This window comes from Papaver somniferum, chromosome 5, assembly GCF_003573695.1.
Source record: "Papaver somniferum cultivar HN1 chromosome 5, ASM357369v1, whole genome shotgun sequence".
In the NCBI taxonomy this organism is placed as follows: domain Eukaryota; kingdom Viridiplantae; phylum Streptophyta; class Magnoliopsida; order Ranunculales; family Papaveraceae; genus Papaver; species Papaver somniferum.
The window spans coordinates 60,497,318-60,512,289 of record NC_039362.1 but is presented as its reverse complement, the minus strand read 5'-3'; the positions used below and the strand labels follow the sequence as shown (position 1 = coordinate 60,512,289).

Sequence of the window (14,972 nt, the reverse complement as noted above, 5' to 3'; positions counted from 1 at the left end):
TATCTTCTCTAAGATTGGCTCGAGATTTATCTCCGATAGGTAAGATATAAAAAGTAATCACAAAGCTCTTCGTCTCATTCTTTGTGATTCCACAATAACTTCTTCTACTACCATATAGTTAAGTTATTGTGAGGTGATTGATATTTCTAGGATTTTCTTCGGGAATATAAGACCGGATTATCAATTGGTTCATGTTCACCTTGATTTATCAAAAGATAGAACAAAAATTTCGTAGGTATTTCTATGGGAGACAGATTTATCTATCAGAATAGACTTTTATGTGGGAGACAGATTTGTTTATAAAGTCTTCGACTTTGGGTCGTAGCAACTCTTAGTTGTGGGTGAGATCAGCTAAGGGAATCAAGTGCGTAGAATCCTGCTGGGATTCAGAGGCGTAAGGAACATGACTGTACCTTAATCGGTGTGAGACTTGGTTAGGGATCAACTACATTCCAGTCTGAAGTTAACTTGTAGTAGGCTAGTGTATATAGCGGCTTAATACAGTGTGGTGTTCAAATATGGACTGGGTCCCGGGGTTATTCTGCATTTGCGGTTTCCTCGTTAACAAAACTTTTGGTGTCTGTGTTATTTCTTTTTCGCGTTATATTTGTTTATATAATTGAAATATCACAGGTTGTTGGTAGTTCAATAAATTGGTAAATTCAACCTTTGTTTGTTGATAGAAATTGATTGACACTTGAACATTGGTTTTTTATACCGTTCAAGTGATTTCTCATATCAATCGGGCTCACGAATTTCTTCCCGTTCGATTGCAGATTGTGTTGAGAAATTGAGATATAACTCTTGAATATATTTCCTTGATTGAATATGACCGTCTAGTTGATTCTCTTGGAATTATATTGGAGTCAGTCCATACAGATTGCCGAACGAAATATTGGGTGTGGTTGTTAGACCCTTGCTTTTTCAATTGGTATCAGAGTCGGAAAACACGCTAAGCCTCATAAGTCTGTGTTTGTAGCAATCTGACTCTATGGATAGAAGTGTTATCTCAAACAACGCATCACCGGTTCATAAACGTTCTGACTTGGTTCAAAGCTTTGGTTCTCTTGAGAAATCTATCACGTCCTCTCCATTGTCTGAAACTGTGTATAACTGGGAAACACGCCTAGATGAACAGTTGGATGATCTTTCAGATGAAAATGATTCTGATGATGGACAAGATGTTGATGAGGAAGTCTAGCAATACATCAAACTTTTTGACCATCTCATAAAGAAAAAGAAGTCAACATCTTGCTTGAGTAAGTTTCTGACTCCTCTCTGTCTAGAAAACAAGAAAATAAGAAAACTCTTTAAGGGTTACGATTGTGGGTATAATCTCTTACAATCTCTTCTTAAAGATCGTGAAGAATATGTGCGTTCAAAGAGTTCTGAATGTAAAAATCTTCGTCGAAATATCTTTGTGTTGAAAGAAGAACTTGCTGAATCTGAAGCAAGATGTAGCTCTCAACAAAGTTGTTTTAATAACAAAGAAAACGTTTTTCTCTCACGAGAAAAATAATTGGAGGCTGACCTTTCTGCTGCTCAGGACAAGGTAAATATGCTGGAAGAAAACTTGAAAAAGTTTAACCTTATGTCAACAAAATTATCCACTATGCTGGGAGCTTGTAAGAATATCGTGATACACGAGGTTTGGGCTATAGAGGAATAGACGCTTCTAGTAGTAGCAAGATTGATTTTTTTTGTACTAATAGCAATTTCCAGCAGAAAAATCTCACTGATGGCAAAAGTGAAAAATTACCTTCAGTGGCAGAAGTTTCAAAAAACAAGGGTTGTCAACCTCATGTTCATATGATAACGGTTAATAACATTCCCTTCAGATGTTCTTATTACGGAAACAAGGGTCATCTTGAGAGGAGATGTCGTTTTCGTTTGCGGAATGAAAAAATCTAGTGTTCAAGTTGCCATGCTTGAGCCACTGAATGCGAGACGTATGAGCATAAAACAGCTATTTGAGTCTGAGTTTTTCTAGATAAACCTTAAGACACCTAGCTTCAGCAGCCTTATTCTCCAAAGAAGGAATAAAAGCAGAACAATCATGTGCCCGACATAAATTTACTCTAGCTGTTTCCACATTTTTATGGATAAACCCAAAAACATCTTTATTCCAAATCTTGGACTCAATGGAAAGGATTTAAAATTTTTGAAGTAAAGACCAGTTCTCACCCTCATCATAACCCCTCTCCTCCCAAATATCTTTGACTAAGTTTCTAAATCTATAATCATTGAGCCATATAGCTTCCAAACGAAAAGGTCAAGGGAGAAATTTACTTTTAGGACATGTATCAATTAATAAAACTCGATGATCTGCATTGTAATAATGTAAGTGCGATACCTGACAGTTGGGAAATAGAAAATTCCATTGCTCATTAGTCAAAAGTCTGTCAAGCTTTTCCTGAATATTCCTGCCGTTGATCTGCTTACTTGTCCAAGTGAATTTTGGGCCAGCCGCTTCCATGATCATTAGGTTGCAATCATTCATAACAGTATTAAGCTCTTTTAATTGACCATAAGTAGGAATGTTACCACCTTTCTTGTCTGATAGTCTCGCCGGAACATTAAAATCACCCACCACCCAACTGGACAATCAATACTCGCCACTTTCCTCATTTCATCCCAAACCACATTTCTGAGACCAGGATTTGTACTAGCATACTCAGAGGATAAAATCCAAGGTTTAACTCTCGGAACATTCACCACAGCATGAATAGCCCATCCCGAAATCGAAGAAGATTTAATTTTGACATCTTCCTTATTCCACAACATCCATAAACCGCCAGAGAAACCCTGTGAATCAACAATAAGAGAGCTATTGTATCCTAACCTTTGACAAATTTTACTAGCTCTAGCCCCATTAAGACGAGTCTATATGATAATGAAAATATTAGGCTTATAATTCCTAATTAAGTCCTTTGCAATGACTTCAAAAGAGGGTTTAGCATCCCCTCTGCAATTCCATGTCATGATCTCTATTAGAAAGGAGTTGTGTTGAGATTGGTTGTCCATCTCCATCGGAAGTGCACTCTAATTCTGTTGATGGGGCTTCTGATTCCTGTCCATATTGAGTTCTGAAACATTCTGTCTATTGGAGGGAAAAAATTCCAGCATGTAACTATCTCCATCTCGAACCTCGACAGATTGTTTGGCCCTCTTACTAGGATAGGGGTCTCGATTCTTGGTGAGAGGATTATTTATAGCATGCAATCTGCGTGCCAGACCTTTGAGGCGCACCCTGTCCCCGGAGGAGCTATCTCCGCATGTCTGCGAACAATCTGTGCTATTTGAACCCATTTTCCCGCGGTAAATCTATAGATTATATCATCTCCTTGATTTGTTCTCTCTGAACTGGAGGTTCCTCCTCTTCCACATGAGCATCTTCTCCTAGCATCCTCACTCTTTCACGTACTCTGGCAAAAAAATCATCCATTTGAAGTATTGATTCTCGTATTTCCACCAACACATTCCATTGTTCCTTCACCAACCTCTGGAACTCTGGTCCCCATTGTCTCACCTCCTTCTCTATTTCTACCTTCAATAAATCCTCCACCATCCATGTCTCCACCAATGTCTGGTTAAGCTTGCAGAAAACAGATTCAGGGGAGCAATCTGATTCTCTAACTCCACTGGCACTTCTTCCTCTTCCTCCTCCTCCTCGTCCACTAAAGTTACCACCACCTCTGGTTCTATCTCTTCCTTTCTCACTGGATGTACTTGATTCTCCATGTTCTTTGTGATATTTGTTGTAAGTTTGTTTGTTGTAAGATGAATTAGAGTTAAATTCCCAGTTTTTATTAGCACCAAATACCTCTTCAGTAGCCTTCTCAGTTTGCTTCATGCATGTAAGTAACTTGTTTTGAAAATTTTCCGATTCATCAAGACCATTCTCAGATTGGTCCCACTCTTCATCTTCACTGATAAAGCCTGTAGATTTTCTTCTCCTAGACAAGAAATCATCATTAGATTTTCCAATATTTTTATCTCTGATATTACCATTATTATAATTTATAATTTGAGGCTCCTTATTCCCGATGTTATGATTAACTCTATAGGTTAGGATATTTTGGTTATATCCACCCCTTTTGAAAACTTCTCTTGGATCGTTTTTGTTAACATCTGAACCTTTCCTGTTTCGGCCACTGATTCCAAACTGATTCCCTGAGTTAGAACTCACCTTAGTAAACCGTTCTTCACCATTAAAGACTCTAGAACCTTCCCTGTTCTGAGAGGAATTTTTCCGACGGTTTCTCTTATTCTCAACCAACATCCACGACCCAAATTCATGTTTGTCTTCCTTAACATCATCATTAATCACTGCCTTATTATTTGATTGAGTGGTATCGAAATCCTCCTTGCTATGAATCAAAGGAAATTTATCAATTTTTTGAGTAGCCTTGCCACAATTGAAACAAAAATTGTTAATACCCTTATAAACAATCAGCTGAACAGAGTTCCCAACCCTAACTCGAGGAATTGGTGCTTTAGACAAATCTATCTCAACACAAATTCTAGCAAATTTACCTCTAGTCACATTATCAGTAGTGATATCACCCTTAATAGCCCTGCCTATCTTGTTCCCAATCTGTTTCAAAATTTCTTTATCATAATATTCAATTGGTAATTCAGGAATTCTAACCCAGATAATTGTGGTACTTAAATTAGCTTTTGAAGGTTTAAATTCCGATGACCATCTTTGTAACGAAAGAAAATGTCCTCCAATAAACCAAGGTCCCTGATAAACTTCTTTCCTCATATCATCTAAATCATCAAATTTAAAGAGAAAAAAATCCTTACCCAAATCAAGAATTTGAATATTTCTCCTGGGTCTCCATAAAAACCTTGTTTTCTCTTGAATGAACTTGAAACCGGCAATTCTTCATATTACTTTCCCAATTAAACATTGTTTACATGGAGAGCTGATTCTCTGTCTAGTTTCCACATCAATATTAATTGTTGGAATTCCATCACCATCCATTTCACCTTCTTCGCTTAGGTTCAGATTTTCCATATAAAAATCATTATTAACTAGTTCACCTTCATCCTCCCTCCAATACGACCATGGTGCTAGATTCCCTTTAACTTTTTCCGCAAAGGACACTTTAGGATTAAACGTAGAGCTTTCCCCCATCTCCTCATCCATCATTTCCTCTGAAATTTGATTCAATTGATTTTCAGCAGGAGGTCTTGATTTTCTTCCTCCTTAATCGATTATGTCGCTCGGCAGGTTGAAACCAGATTTCTTTTGCACGTTTCCCAAGTCACTCATACTTTTTCAATTTTGTACTTCGTTGCTGCACATATGTTTTATTTTGTCGGAAATTTTCTCTTTACCCAAATTTCAATTACTCGCTTGGCTTAATCTTGCATCCTTACCGCAATTTATCTTTGAAGATATCCTTGATTTCTAATTTGTGGTTTTCACCTTTTTCACGACAGTTCTGCTACACTAAACCCTATATCGCCACGCAAAAGTAGGTTTGCAATTTGCAGCAGTGTTTAGTCTTTTCAGTTATCTCAGTAGTAATTTAGTATTAGTGCATCTTTCCCCAATGATTATCACTTCGATTATAGTACCCAGACATGATTGATCAAATCGAGAAGATATAAGCCGTTTTATCTGTAAATACATCGATCCTTCCTCGAAATAAAAAACCTGGCTTGATTGGTGTATACCCAGATTAATTGGGGTATACCTAATGAGACAAAACCCAAGACATTTTGAAGTAAAATAAGCCACCCCTTAACCTTTTATTTTCTAAATGGCTAATATACCCTTATTTAATTAACACTAAAAAAATCTGATTAGGTTAATTAATTGAGTTTAGATTAAAATTTTGAAATTATGAGATTAAACCTTTTATCTGTCTTATGAATTCGATTTCGATCAAAAAATTTGGTTTTGAAAATTTGAAAGGTCGACGTTTGAATAAGGTGCCGACTAAGTTTCGCCGGCATGGTCTACGTTTGAATAAGTGCCGACTAAGTATAGCCGGCAAGGTCCGCGGATGAAGAAGACGCTGACCATTTGTAGGCCGGAAGGGTCTTTGAATGAAGAATATGCCGACTAAACTATAGTCGTCAATAGGGGTGGGACTTGGGTTGGTTGGGCGGGTTCGAAAGCTTGGCCGAGGCAGACCCGAGCTAGGAATTCTTTGCCCAGATCGAACCCGTGGAACCCATTGAGGTGCTTCCCAAGTCTGCCCAAGTTATGTCCCTCGGGTTCCCCGGGTTTCTCGGGTTGGCCCAAGTTCCACCAGACTTACAAGTTTGTTAATGTGATACTAATAAATTTAGTAATAATAAAATTTAATTGCTCCATTTGTTTTAAATTTCCAAATAATTGAAGATTATTTATAATGATATAAAATTTTTTCATATTGAATGATTAATGAGATGGATATAATTTATATTTTCATTAATAGATTTGAAGATAATATATAAAATTTCTCTAAATAGATGATAATACCAATTATGAAAAATATCTTATATATAGTTCTTCGGGTTGGGCGGGTTGTTTGGGTTAGAGATATTTGTGCCCATGCTTGCCCAAATTTAACTCGGTTTCATAAAATTTATGCCCGAGCTTGCCCAAAGTTTTGAAATATGTTATCCATGTCCGCCCAACGTCTGGGTTGGGTGGGTTGACCCAACCCAAGTCCCACCCCTAGTCGGCAAGGTGTTAATTTCATAACCTGCCGACTAAAATATAGTCGGAAAGGTATAGGGATGGATACCATGTCGACCCTGTAACTGCTAATTTCAGAGATGAAAAGTCGGCACGGTATTCAACCTTATACCCTGCCGACTATATTTTAGTTGGCAAGGTCGAAAAAAACACCCTGCCGATTTTTGATTCGTTTTGATTCTTCATTTATTTATTTTTGCTTTCATCATGTATAGTTAGAGTTTACAATAAAGATTTTGATTTTTTTTGAATATGTTTTAGCCGGCATGGTTGTTTTAGTATGGGCAATTTGGTTTTTTAACACCTTTTAGACACCCCTTAGCACACTAATTTGGATGAGAATAAAATGGATGTATCCCAATTAATATGGATATACCCTAATCTCGCGAGGATAAAAAAGGGAAAAAGTGAATTATGAAAGAATTAGAGATATTTTTTTTTTGGGTCACATAAAAGTGACCAGAGTTGTGTTTGGGTCACCACAAAATTTTAATTAGAATTTGGGTCACACGACTTTCGTTGACTACCCTGACAGTTAAAAAATCTGTTAAATGTGTAAATGACTAACTAAAATTCGGATCTGACATTATCTACTAACTTTGCCATTTAAACTTTAAACTCAATTCAAAGAGAAGACGTTTTCTTCTCTAGTTTAGTCGCCTGAAATTGAAGCTGCTGATGAATCGGTTACAGCAGAAGAAGAAGACAAGAAGATGTATATAAATCGAGGAGAAGTCATCAGGAAATGAGTTGAAATTATTACTATCAATTGAGAAATTCTGAAATTAAGAAATTGAGGATAAAGATATGGGATTTGTTTCTGCCAAGAACAGCTAGATGTGATGTTGTTGAATCGAGAAGAAGTAAAGGAGGTTGAAGGGTTTTGAATCGAGAAATAGAAAACAGGAAAAGCAAGTTGTCGCTGAATTCGAGTTTGGCAAGTTCTGATGCCAAGAAGATTAACCAAGGAAGAGTGCTATACTGTTGATTGTGGCTGGTGAATGGAGAAGAGTTATGAGTGCTTCTGGTCCTGGATTGATCAATAAAAATGGGTTGGTTGTGAATTTGATTTTGGTTCGGTTTTGAATTGTGTGTTGCCGTGAAAGCAACCATAAGTGGCACCCTTGTCAAGGGAAATGGTCATACGCAGGTGGCTAGTAGTTGTTCTTGACACTAACAAGTGGGTATGCAGATTGGGTGAATGAATGGGTTAGATTGAATGTGTGTTCTTGTTTTAGAAGCAAAATTTTCAGGGAAGGAGAAACCGTGGGCTTGAATCACCGCCCGTAAGCTCATATTTGCAATAGAACACATACAACGTGTTCGCTAAAATGCATGAATGACCTGCTACTACAAATTTGTCATGAACATCTTCTTCTTTTTGTTTGATTTTCCTCATTCTTCTTGCAAATCAACAGCAACAGCTTCCTTTCCCAGCTAAACTCTTGCCCAAATCTACACTGATTATATTGTAATTGCTTTGGTTTAACTAGTTTCATTTGCAAGTGTCAGGATATTTGGATATTGGTGCTTGTGGTCCTGACGTGATGGTGGAATAAGGTGGTGTTGTTTGTGGCAGAGGTGGTGGTTGTGTTAATGGGTAACTAATGGAGTTGGGTAAATTAAAATTAAATTTAAGAAATTAATAATTAACTAACGGTCAAAAACGGTCTGTGACCCAAACTCTAATTAAAATTTTGTGGTGACCCAAACGCAACTCTGGTCACTTTTATGTGACCCAAAATCAAAATATCCCAAAGAATTATCAAATATTTACATAAACAATTGGCTAATAATTTGCTGCAAAGCAGTATAAGTACCTATAATTACAACAAAAATACCCATCAAAACAATCCCCAAGATAATCACCAATTCACAGCCAAATCTTCGATAAGCTCCCGTTATCTTCAAGTAACACAGCGACGGCAATATGATCGAAGCCGTTGCACTTAAAAATGCTCCAACAAGAGACATCAAGTACTCGAAAAAAGGAACAGTCAAAGCAATTATAACCGAACTAATCAAGAATAAGGTTCTAACCACAATACTAACAGCCTTACTCTCATTGTGATAAAACATCAAAGAATTTTCAATTGCGGATACAATTGGTGTTACTGTTAACGCATATTTCGTTATAGGACTGACTAGAGTTGTGTAGATTGCTATTTTTGACGCAATTTCTCGTGGTGGTAGATTTAGAGTTACTTGAGACTTCACATTTTCACCAGACATCAAGTACCCCAAAACTGCCATAAATGCCAAACCAAGAGTTACCAGGACAAAGCAGAGAAGCAAGACCTGAAATCAGAAACACCAAAAAACATGAGTATATATGCACAGACACTGCATTTTTGCCAGTGATGTCAACAAATTGACAGAGATAATAAAGCTTTGGGCAACTTACCTTAGAGAACTGTCTTTTATCTCGCATTGAGTTGTATAGTGTAGGAAATACAGGATGAGCACAATAACAAAACGCATATAAACTAAGGCCAGTAGGAATACCATTAAAATTCAGAAGCTTTCCCTTTTCATGAAATCCGGTTTCACCGATGACCCCGACCCATAAAACTGAACAAATGATGACAACACAAGCTAAGACCCCGCTTGCAGATACATATGACACCTTGCTCAGATCAGTTAACCACATTGAAGGCAGGATTATAAGAGCAACAATTATAACAAATCCTTGTCGCCCGTTGATACTAATCCCACCTAATTCGAAACCCATGTTTGGAAATAGATTACTTAAATTGTCACCTTCTAATATCAAAAATCCCGTTGCAACTAAGTAGAGTTCCAAATACATGAAAATAGATACTATCATTCTTCCTTTCTTTCCAAAAGCATACTCGCCGGTATCAGGATATGTTCTTATCTGTGGATTTACATCCAAGCATCGTCGCATTAGTAAGCCTGTGTAGAATGTTGCTGATGCAACTACGAAAAGGAGTATCAAACTTAACCATCCTCCTGATGCTAATGCACATGGTACTGATAGAATTCCCACTCCTGAGACAAAAAATAAAGAGAGCAAATGTTCAAAGTTGATTTCGGAATCAGTTTTACATGAATCAAATGATCAACTTCTGTTTTGGAACAGATGACAATTATTATACTCCATCGGGGCCAGTGAGGGATTTCTTACGCGGCTGCTACCTCCAAGGCCTTGTGGCTTTGTCAGGTTGAATCCGGGCATTGAAGTTATCAATTAGAAAAATCATTACTCACTTTAGAAAAACGAAAAAAGAAAGGAAATTAACCTGATAGAGCATTGATTCCATTGAAACAAGTTTTAAAGAAGGAAGAAGTTCCTTCCTTCAACTTTGTGTGATGAAGATGGTTATTCTGCAGCTCTGCACACTTCTTAATCTGATCCTCATATTCACCCCCATGACTTAACACTAATGGAGTTGTAAGTGATGACGGGATTGCCATATTTACACCTTTAGCTTCCATTTCTCCTTTCATTTCCAGTGGAGCTATACGATGAAGAGGCAAGAGCTGATTGAAGCTGTAAGATGAAGAGAAAGATAAGGATTTATTACAAATTTACAATCTTAGGCAACCAAGATTTCTAGAAAGATAATGAGAATAACTGTATAAAAGGAATCAGACATCTTGTACAGTAAATGATAGTGATCTCTGAATGATACGTCAGTCATGATAATGAACATCCATCCATTTAATATGTTCGCCCAATTGTAGTACTTGGTGTGTACTGTGTAGTGTGTTGGCGTTTGGTGTTCTTTGCATGGCTGATAGTTGTCTTCACATTTAAAGACCATGCCACCTTTTCAGTTGTTACTGAATTTGTTGTCACTTGATAAAGAAAGATACTAATCAATATTAGTATTATCGTGTCATAAAGATCTCACGGAAAGAAAAAAAATCCAACGCAGATGGCAGGCATCCGTCTAATCATCACGGGAAAACGAAAGTAATGATGAAATTAGACCATGGTCCATGGGGGCCCTCAACTGCCGGTTCCAAAAATATATGGTTTTGGGTTTGGTATTCGGGCATAATATTTTTGCATTCGGACTCTTGAAAGTCCGGATAAAAGTACTCCGGTTCAGTAATTAACACGTTAAAGGAAACGAACCGCACTAGAAAAACGAAGAAGGTAACTTTTAAAACAAAAAAATATTTCAACCTTTCAAAAACCAGAATGGCGAGGAGAGAAAGAGAGAGGGCAAATAAAATTTAACAGCCCTCTCCATCTCTAATCTCTCCACACTCTCAAACCAAACTAGCGCAAAATTTCACTGATTATTGAAGTTTTGATGCGAAGATTGAATGCCCATTCACCTTCATCATCACTTGATCCAAAACCAGAAAAAATGGATTCGGTAAAATCTCGATCTATTAACAATTTACGAAATTGGAAAAAAATCAGAGACAATCTCTCAATTTTCGTTGCGTTTTCAGTAATTTTTTCAGTTTTAGGTTATTTATTATTAGTTTTTGTAAGAGGTGGTGGTGGTGGGGAGAATTTGAAGAAGAAATTTACGATTGTGATTGATGGTGGAAGTACAGGAACTAGAATTCATGTGTTTGGGTATAATATTGATAATGGAGGTAAACCAGTTATTGAATTTGGCAAAGAAGAATTAGGTTCCGCGAGAGTTGCACCAGGTTTGTCTACTTTTGAAATGGATCCTGAAAGTGCTGGTAAGAGTTTGAAGAGTTTGTTGAAATTCGGGAAGGAGAAAATTCCTAAAGAGTACTGGGAAGAGACAGAGATTAGGTTGATGGCTACTGCTGGTTTGAGGAGTCTTGAAAAGGGAGTCTCTGAGGGAATTTTGGAGTCCTGTAGAAGGGTTTTGAGATTTTCTGGTTTTAAGTTTCAGGATGATTGGGCTTCTGTTATTACTGGTATGGTTGAAATCAAACGGGTTCAATTTTCTTTGTATTTGATTCTTGGTAATGCTATAACGTAGATCAGTAGTTTATTTTTAATGAAGACTTACTTTAGTTAGTTCAAACATAGAATGAAAAACTGTAAGGAAGAAGTAGAAATGTTAAAGTTGCTCCTTTTCGCTTTTTACTGTATTATATGTTGTATTGGGTGTTTGTTTTGTAGGTTCCGACGAAGGTATGTATGCTTGGGTTGCGGCAAATTATGCACTTGGTACACTTGGAGGTGATCCTCAGCATACAACTGGGATAATTGAACTTGGCGGGGCATCTGCTCAGGTTTTTCTCTTTTCTTACCTTTCATCTGAATCTCTTGTGTTATGATCTTTTCATGTCATTCAACTGATATCTCTCCTTGGTATTACCAATATAAACATACCTCGAATGCCATCAATTAATTACTTCGATACCACACCGCCACTTCACCATCTGCATTATTTGAATATCAAAACAAGCACCACACTGGCACACCATCACATATTGGTTCACAATCACCTCACTGGTACCAGTCGAGTTGGCAGACCATGAACATAAGTACTATCGTAGCATAACCACAGTCATCCTCCCTCTGATTTAGCATTAAGCTAACTGTATATGGTTCACCACCCTGGTACACCAACGCATATTGGTTCACCATCACCTCACCAATATCAGTTGGCAGACCTTGGTCGCGACTACCATCAAGCTGTATGTGATGCCTCATGCCTCCTTAAGAGCTCATTCGGTATCATTTTATCTCTCATGTAATCTTGCTAAACAAAAGGAAATATGCTTTGTTCATATAAGGTAGGTTGCATGCGTCATGGGTCAGTTACAAGATCCTTATCTAAATGGGCCGAGTACTAATTTCAGGTGACATTTGTTTCAAGTGAACCGCTCAGCCCTGAGTTTACAAGCCAAGTTAAAATTGGGGAGTTAACGTATAATCTTTATAGCCACAGCTTGCTTCACTTTGGTCAGGTATGTCATATTAGTTAACTGTATGTTTTGCTCAAATTTTCCTATATTTTTCTCTTTTACTAATGAGTAGTGCCACAAAGTTTAGTCAACCACTTCAAATAGCTTCTTATTTTGTGAATGTTTCTTAATTCTTTTAATATTTTATTTCTAGTTTTGTTAGGAAGCTCACATTTCTCATCTATATAATATCCTGCAGAATGTTGCCCATAATACGTTAATGGAGTTGCTTTTTTCTAGATTGAAATTCTGTAAGTGGTTATGTATTAATTTAGTCCATGTAGTGTGTATTTCTGTAAGTGGTTATGTATTTATTTAGTCCATGTACTGTGTATTTCATATATTGCATCTAGGAATAACATATTTGCTAATCCTTCTATCCTACTGTAGCCAGGGGAACCCTTCAAGATGAAATGTTTTTCGACCCTTGCACCCCTAGAGGGTTTTTAAACAGCTGGGAGGAGTCATTACACTATTCTCCTGTTGCTTTGAGTGAAAAGAACAAAGACTTTAGCAGTCTTCGTGCTAGGGGTAACTTTTCAGAGTGTAGATCTGCAGCACTGATGCTGTTACGGAAAGGAAAAGGTTTACATTCTTCCGTATGCTTCGTTTGTCCAAAACTTTTTTTGTTTTTGAGGCAAAATTAAATGGCAATTTTTTTTTCTGTTTATTATTCAGATAAATGCAAGTACAAGCTCTGCAACATAGGATCAACTTTCATCCCAAAACTGCAGGGGAAGTTCTTAGCCACAGAAAATTTCTTTCATACATCAAAGGTGCTCGGTATATATTCCTCTTCAATCTGTGTTTGTGGTTTTAAGCCTCTAGGGTCGCTCTTTTCTGTTGTAAATTCTCTTACTTAACCGAGCGTTCCTCGTGATGTTAAATTTCACACTTCTTGTTGAAACAGTTCTTTGGGTTACCTCCAAGAGCTTTTCTATCAAATCTGGCACTAGCTGGAGAACAGTTTTGTAATGAAGATCTGTCAACGCTGAAATATAAATACCCCACTCTGGACAGGGAAGATTTCCAACGATATTGCTTCTCTTCAGCATATATCATAGCCCTTCTTCACGACAGTCTTGGGGTCGCTTTGGATGATGAAAGGTATTATTTACAGAACCCTTCCACCATTTTAGAACATTTTTTTTTGAAGCATGCATTTTAGAACATAAATTTTAAGACATTACATTGTTGACTTTAAAAAAACATAATATTAGTTGAAACTTGAAACTATTTGGTTCATCTAACTACCGATATCAGTTGAACACATTTGAAAACTTTGAATCTTGTTATGAATTATGGTGCACACATTTGGATGTACAATATAATAGTGTCATACTGATTAAGAGTTCTTATTCAAACAGGGTTGAATATGCACAGCAAGTTGGAGACATCCCACTTGACTGGGCATTGGGAGCTTTCATCTTAGAAAGCTTAGGTGGCCGACATGATTGGATCGGGATTTTCATCGGCAGTGACACATCAGCCCTGTTCTCATTCTTTGTTTTCTCAATCATATTGATATTCACTGCATGGTCAGTAACAAAATGGCGTAAACCACAATTGAAGACAATTTACGATCTTGAGAAAGGGCGTTACATTGTTACACGCGTTGGTAGATGAATAAGCTAGGATAGTGAAGAAGAAGCGTGTATCGATTTAGGTTATGAAAGAAGAGAACAAACACAGTGAGGTAGCTAGGTACGGAGCAGCGGTTGCCTCTGCAGCTGGTTCCAACCTCCCTCTGAATTTTGTTGTTTGCCTGACTTTCTCATGGAGTCCAGACATTGTAACGATGATTCCCTACATTTGGGGGAGACCCAGAAACATAGTGTACCAAAAACAGAAGTACTTAGTGTGTAACCAAAACAACAGTGGAATGTAATTAAGAATTTTCAACTCTTATACCTAAAGTTTCAATCCTTTTGGGTCAAAACTTGTTCCAACTTTAACTCTGGTCTTAGTCGACCCTGCAATGATACTAAACTATTTTCTTATCATTTTAACCCACCCACCCACCCACCCACCCTATGGTCATTCAGATCGAGAGTATCATTTATCATTGTATTAAAGTGACATTGCACAGAGACATCTGCAGCACTGATCATAGAGTAACATCTTTGAATTTCTGAGATTGTTCAAGATGGGCTAATTCAACCCCTTTTACATGAAATATTATACTCTAGTTTGTAGTGGTGATTCTGGTGAATGAATGTGATGTTTCATCCATTAATGGGTTATTAAATTTTCTTGTGTTTTCAACGAAAGCAACGGAAACATTTTTGGAACAAGTATTCATCTCCTTTCTACTTTCTAGAATAAGCATTTAAATCAGCTGTTATAGCAAAAGCTTTTTTGAACGTGCTTTCTCAGACCGGACCTGGTTCCCAAC

General features: G+C 37.3%; 2 protein-coding genes across 3 annotated transcripts; one reads left to right on the top strand and one right to left on the bottom strand.

Annotated features, from left to right (window-relative positions):
• Positions 1–8,354: 8,354 nt before the first annotated feature.
• LOC113281678 (amino acid transporter AVT1I-like) lies at positions 8,355–10,271 on the bottom strand. The gene is made up of 3 exons (XM_026530467.1): positions 9,964–10,271; positions 9,105–9,712; positions 8,355–8,998 (listed from the first exon to the last, which is right to left on the bottom strand). The coding sequence occupies exons 1-3, from the start codon at positions 10,169–10,171 to the stop codon at positions 8,474–8,476; spliced, it is 1,341 nt and encodes a 446-aa protein (XP_026386252.1). The 5' UTR covers positions 10,172–10,271; the 3' UTR covers positions 8,355–8,473.
• Positions 10,272–10,823: 552 nt separating this feature from the next.
• LOC113281677 (probable apyrase 6) lies at positions 10,824–14,516 on the top strand. 2 transcript variants are annotated; one of them, XM_026530465.1, is made up of 8 exons: positions 10,825–11,578; positions 11,787–11,899; positions 12,473–12,580; positions 12,777–12,828; positions 12,968–13,162; positions 13,256–13,353; positions 13,488–13,684; positions 13,945–14,516. In XM_026530465.1, exons 1-8 carry the CDS (start codon positions 10,987–10,989, stop codon positions 14,201–14,203), a joined length of 1,614 nt encoding a protein of 537 aa, XP_026386250.1. In that variant the 5' UTR covers positions 10,825–10,986; the 3' UTR covers positions 14,204–14,516. The 2 variants fall into 2 exon arrangements, with proteins under 2 accessions (XP_026386251.1, XP_026386250.1); XM_026530466.1 differs by lacking the exon at positions 13,945–14,516 and having other exon boundaries at positions 10,824–11,578; positions 13,256–13,360.
• The last annotated feature ends 456 nt before the right edge of the window (positions 14,517–14,972 follow it).

Bases quoted from the DNA above. Each gene is read 5' to 3' on its own strand.
- LOC113281678 (XM_026530467.1), bottom strand. From the start codon at position 10,171: ATGAAAGGAGAAATGGAAGCTAAAGGTGTAAATATGGCAATCCCGTCA. The intron at 9,713-9,963 runs GTTAATTTCCTT...TTTTTGTCTCAG, and splicing joins TGGAATCAATGCTCTATCAG to GAGTGGGAATTCTATCAGTA. The intron at 8,999-9,104 runs GTAAGTTGCCCA...TTCTGATTTCAG, and splicing joins ATAAAAGACAGTTCTCTAAG to GTCTTGCTTCTCTGCTTTGT.
- LOC113281677 (XM_026530465.1), top strand. From the start codon at position 10,987: ATGCGAAGATTGAATGCCCATTCACCTTCATCATCACTTGATCCAAAA. The intron at 11,579-11,786 runs GTATGGTTGAAA...TTTGTTTTGTAG, and splicing joins TTGGGCTTCTGTTATTACTG to GTTCCGACGAAGGTATGTAT. The intron at 13,685-13,944 runs GTATTATTTACA...TTATTCAAACAG, and splicing joins GTCGCTTTGGATGATGAAAG to GGTTGAATATGCACAGCAAG.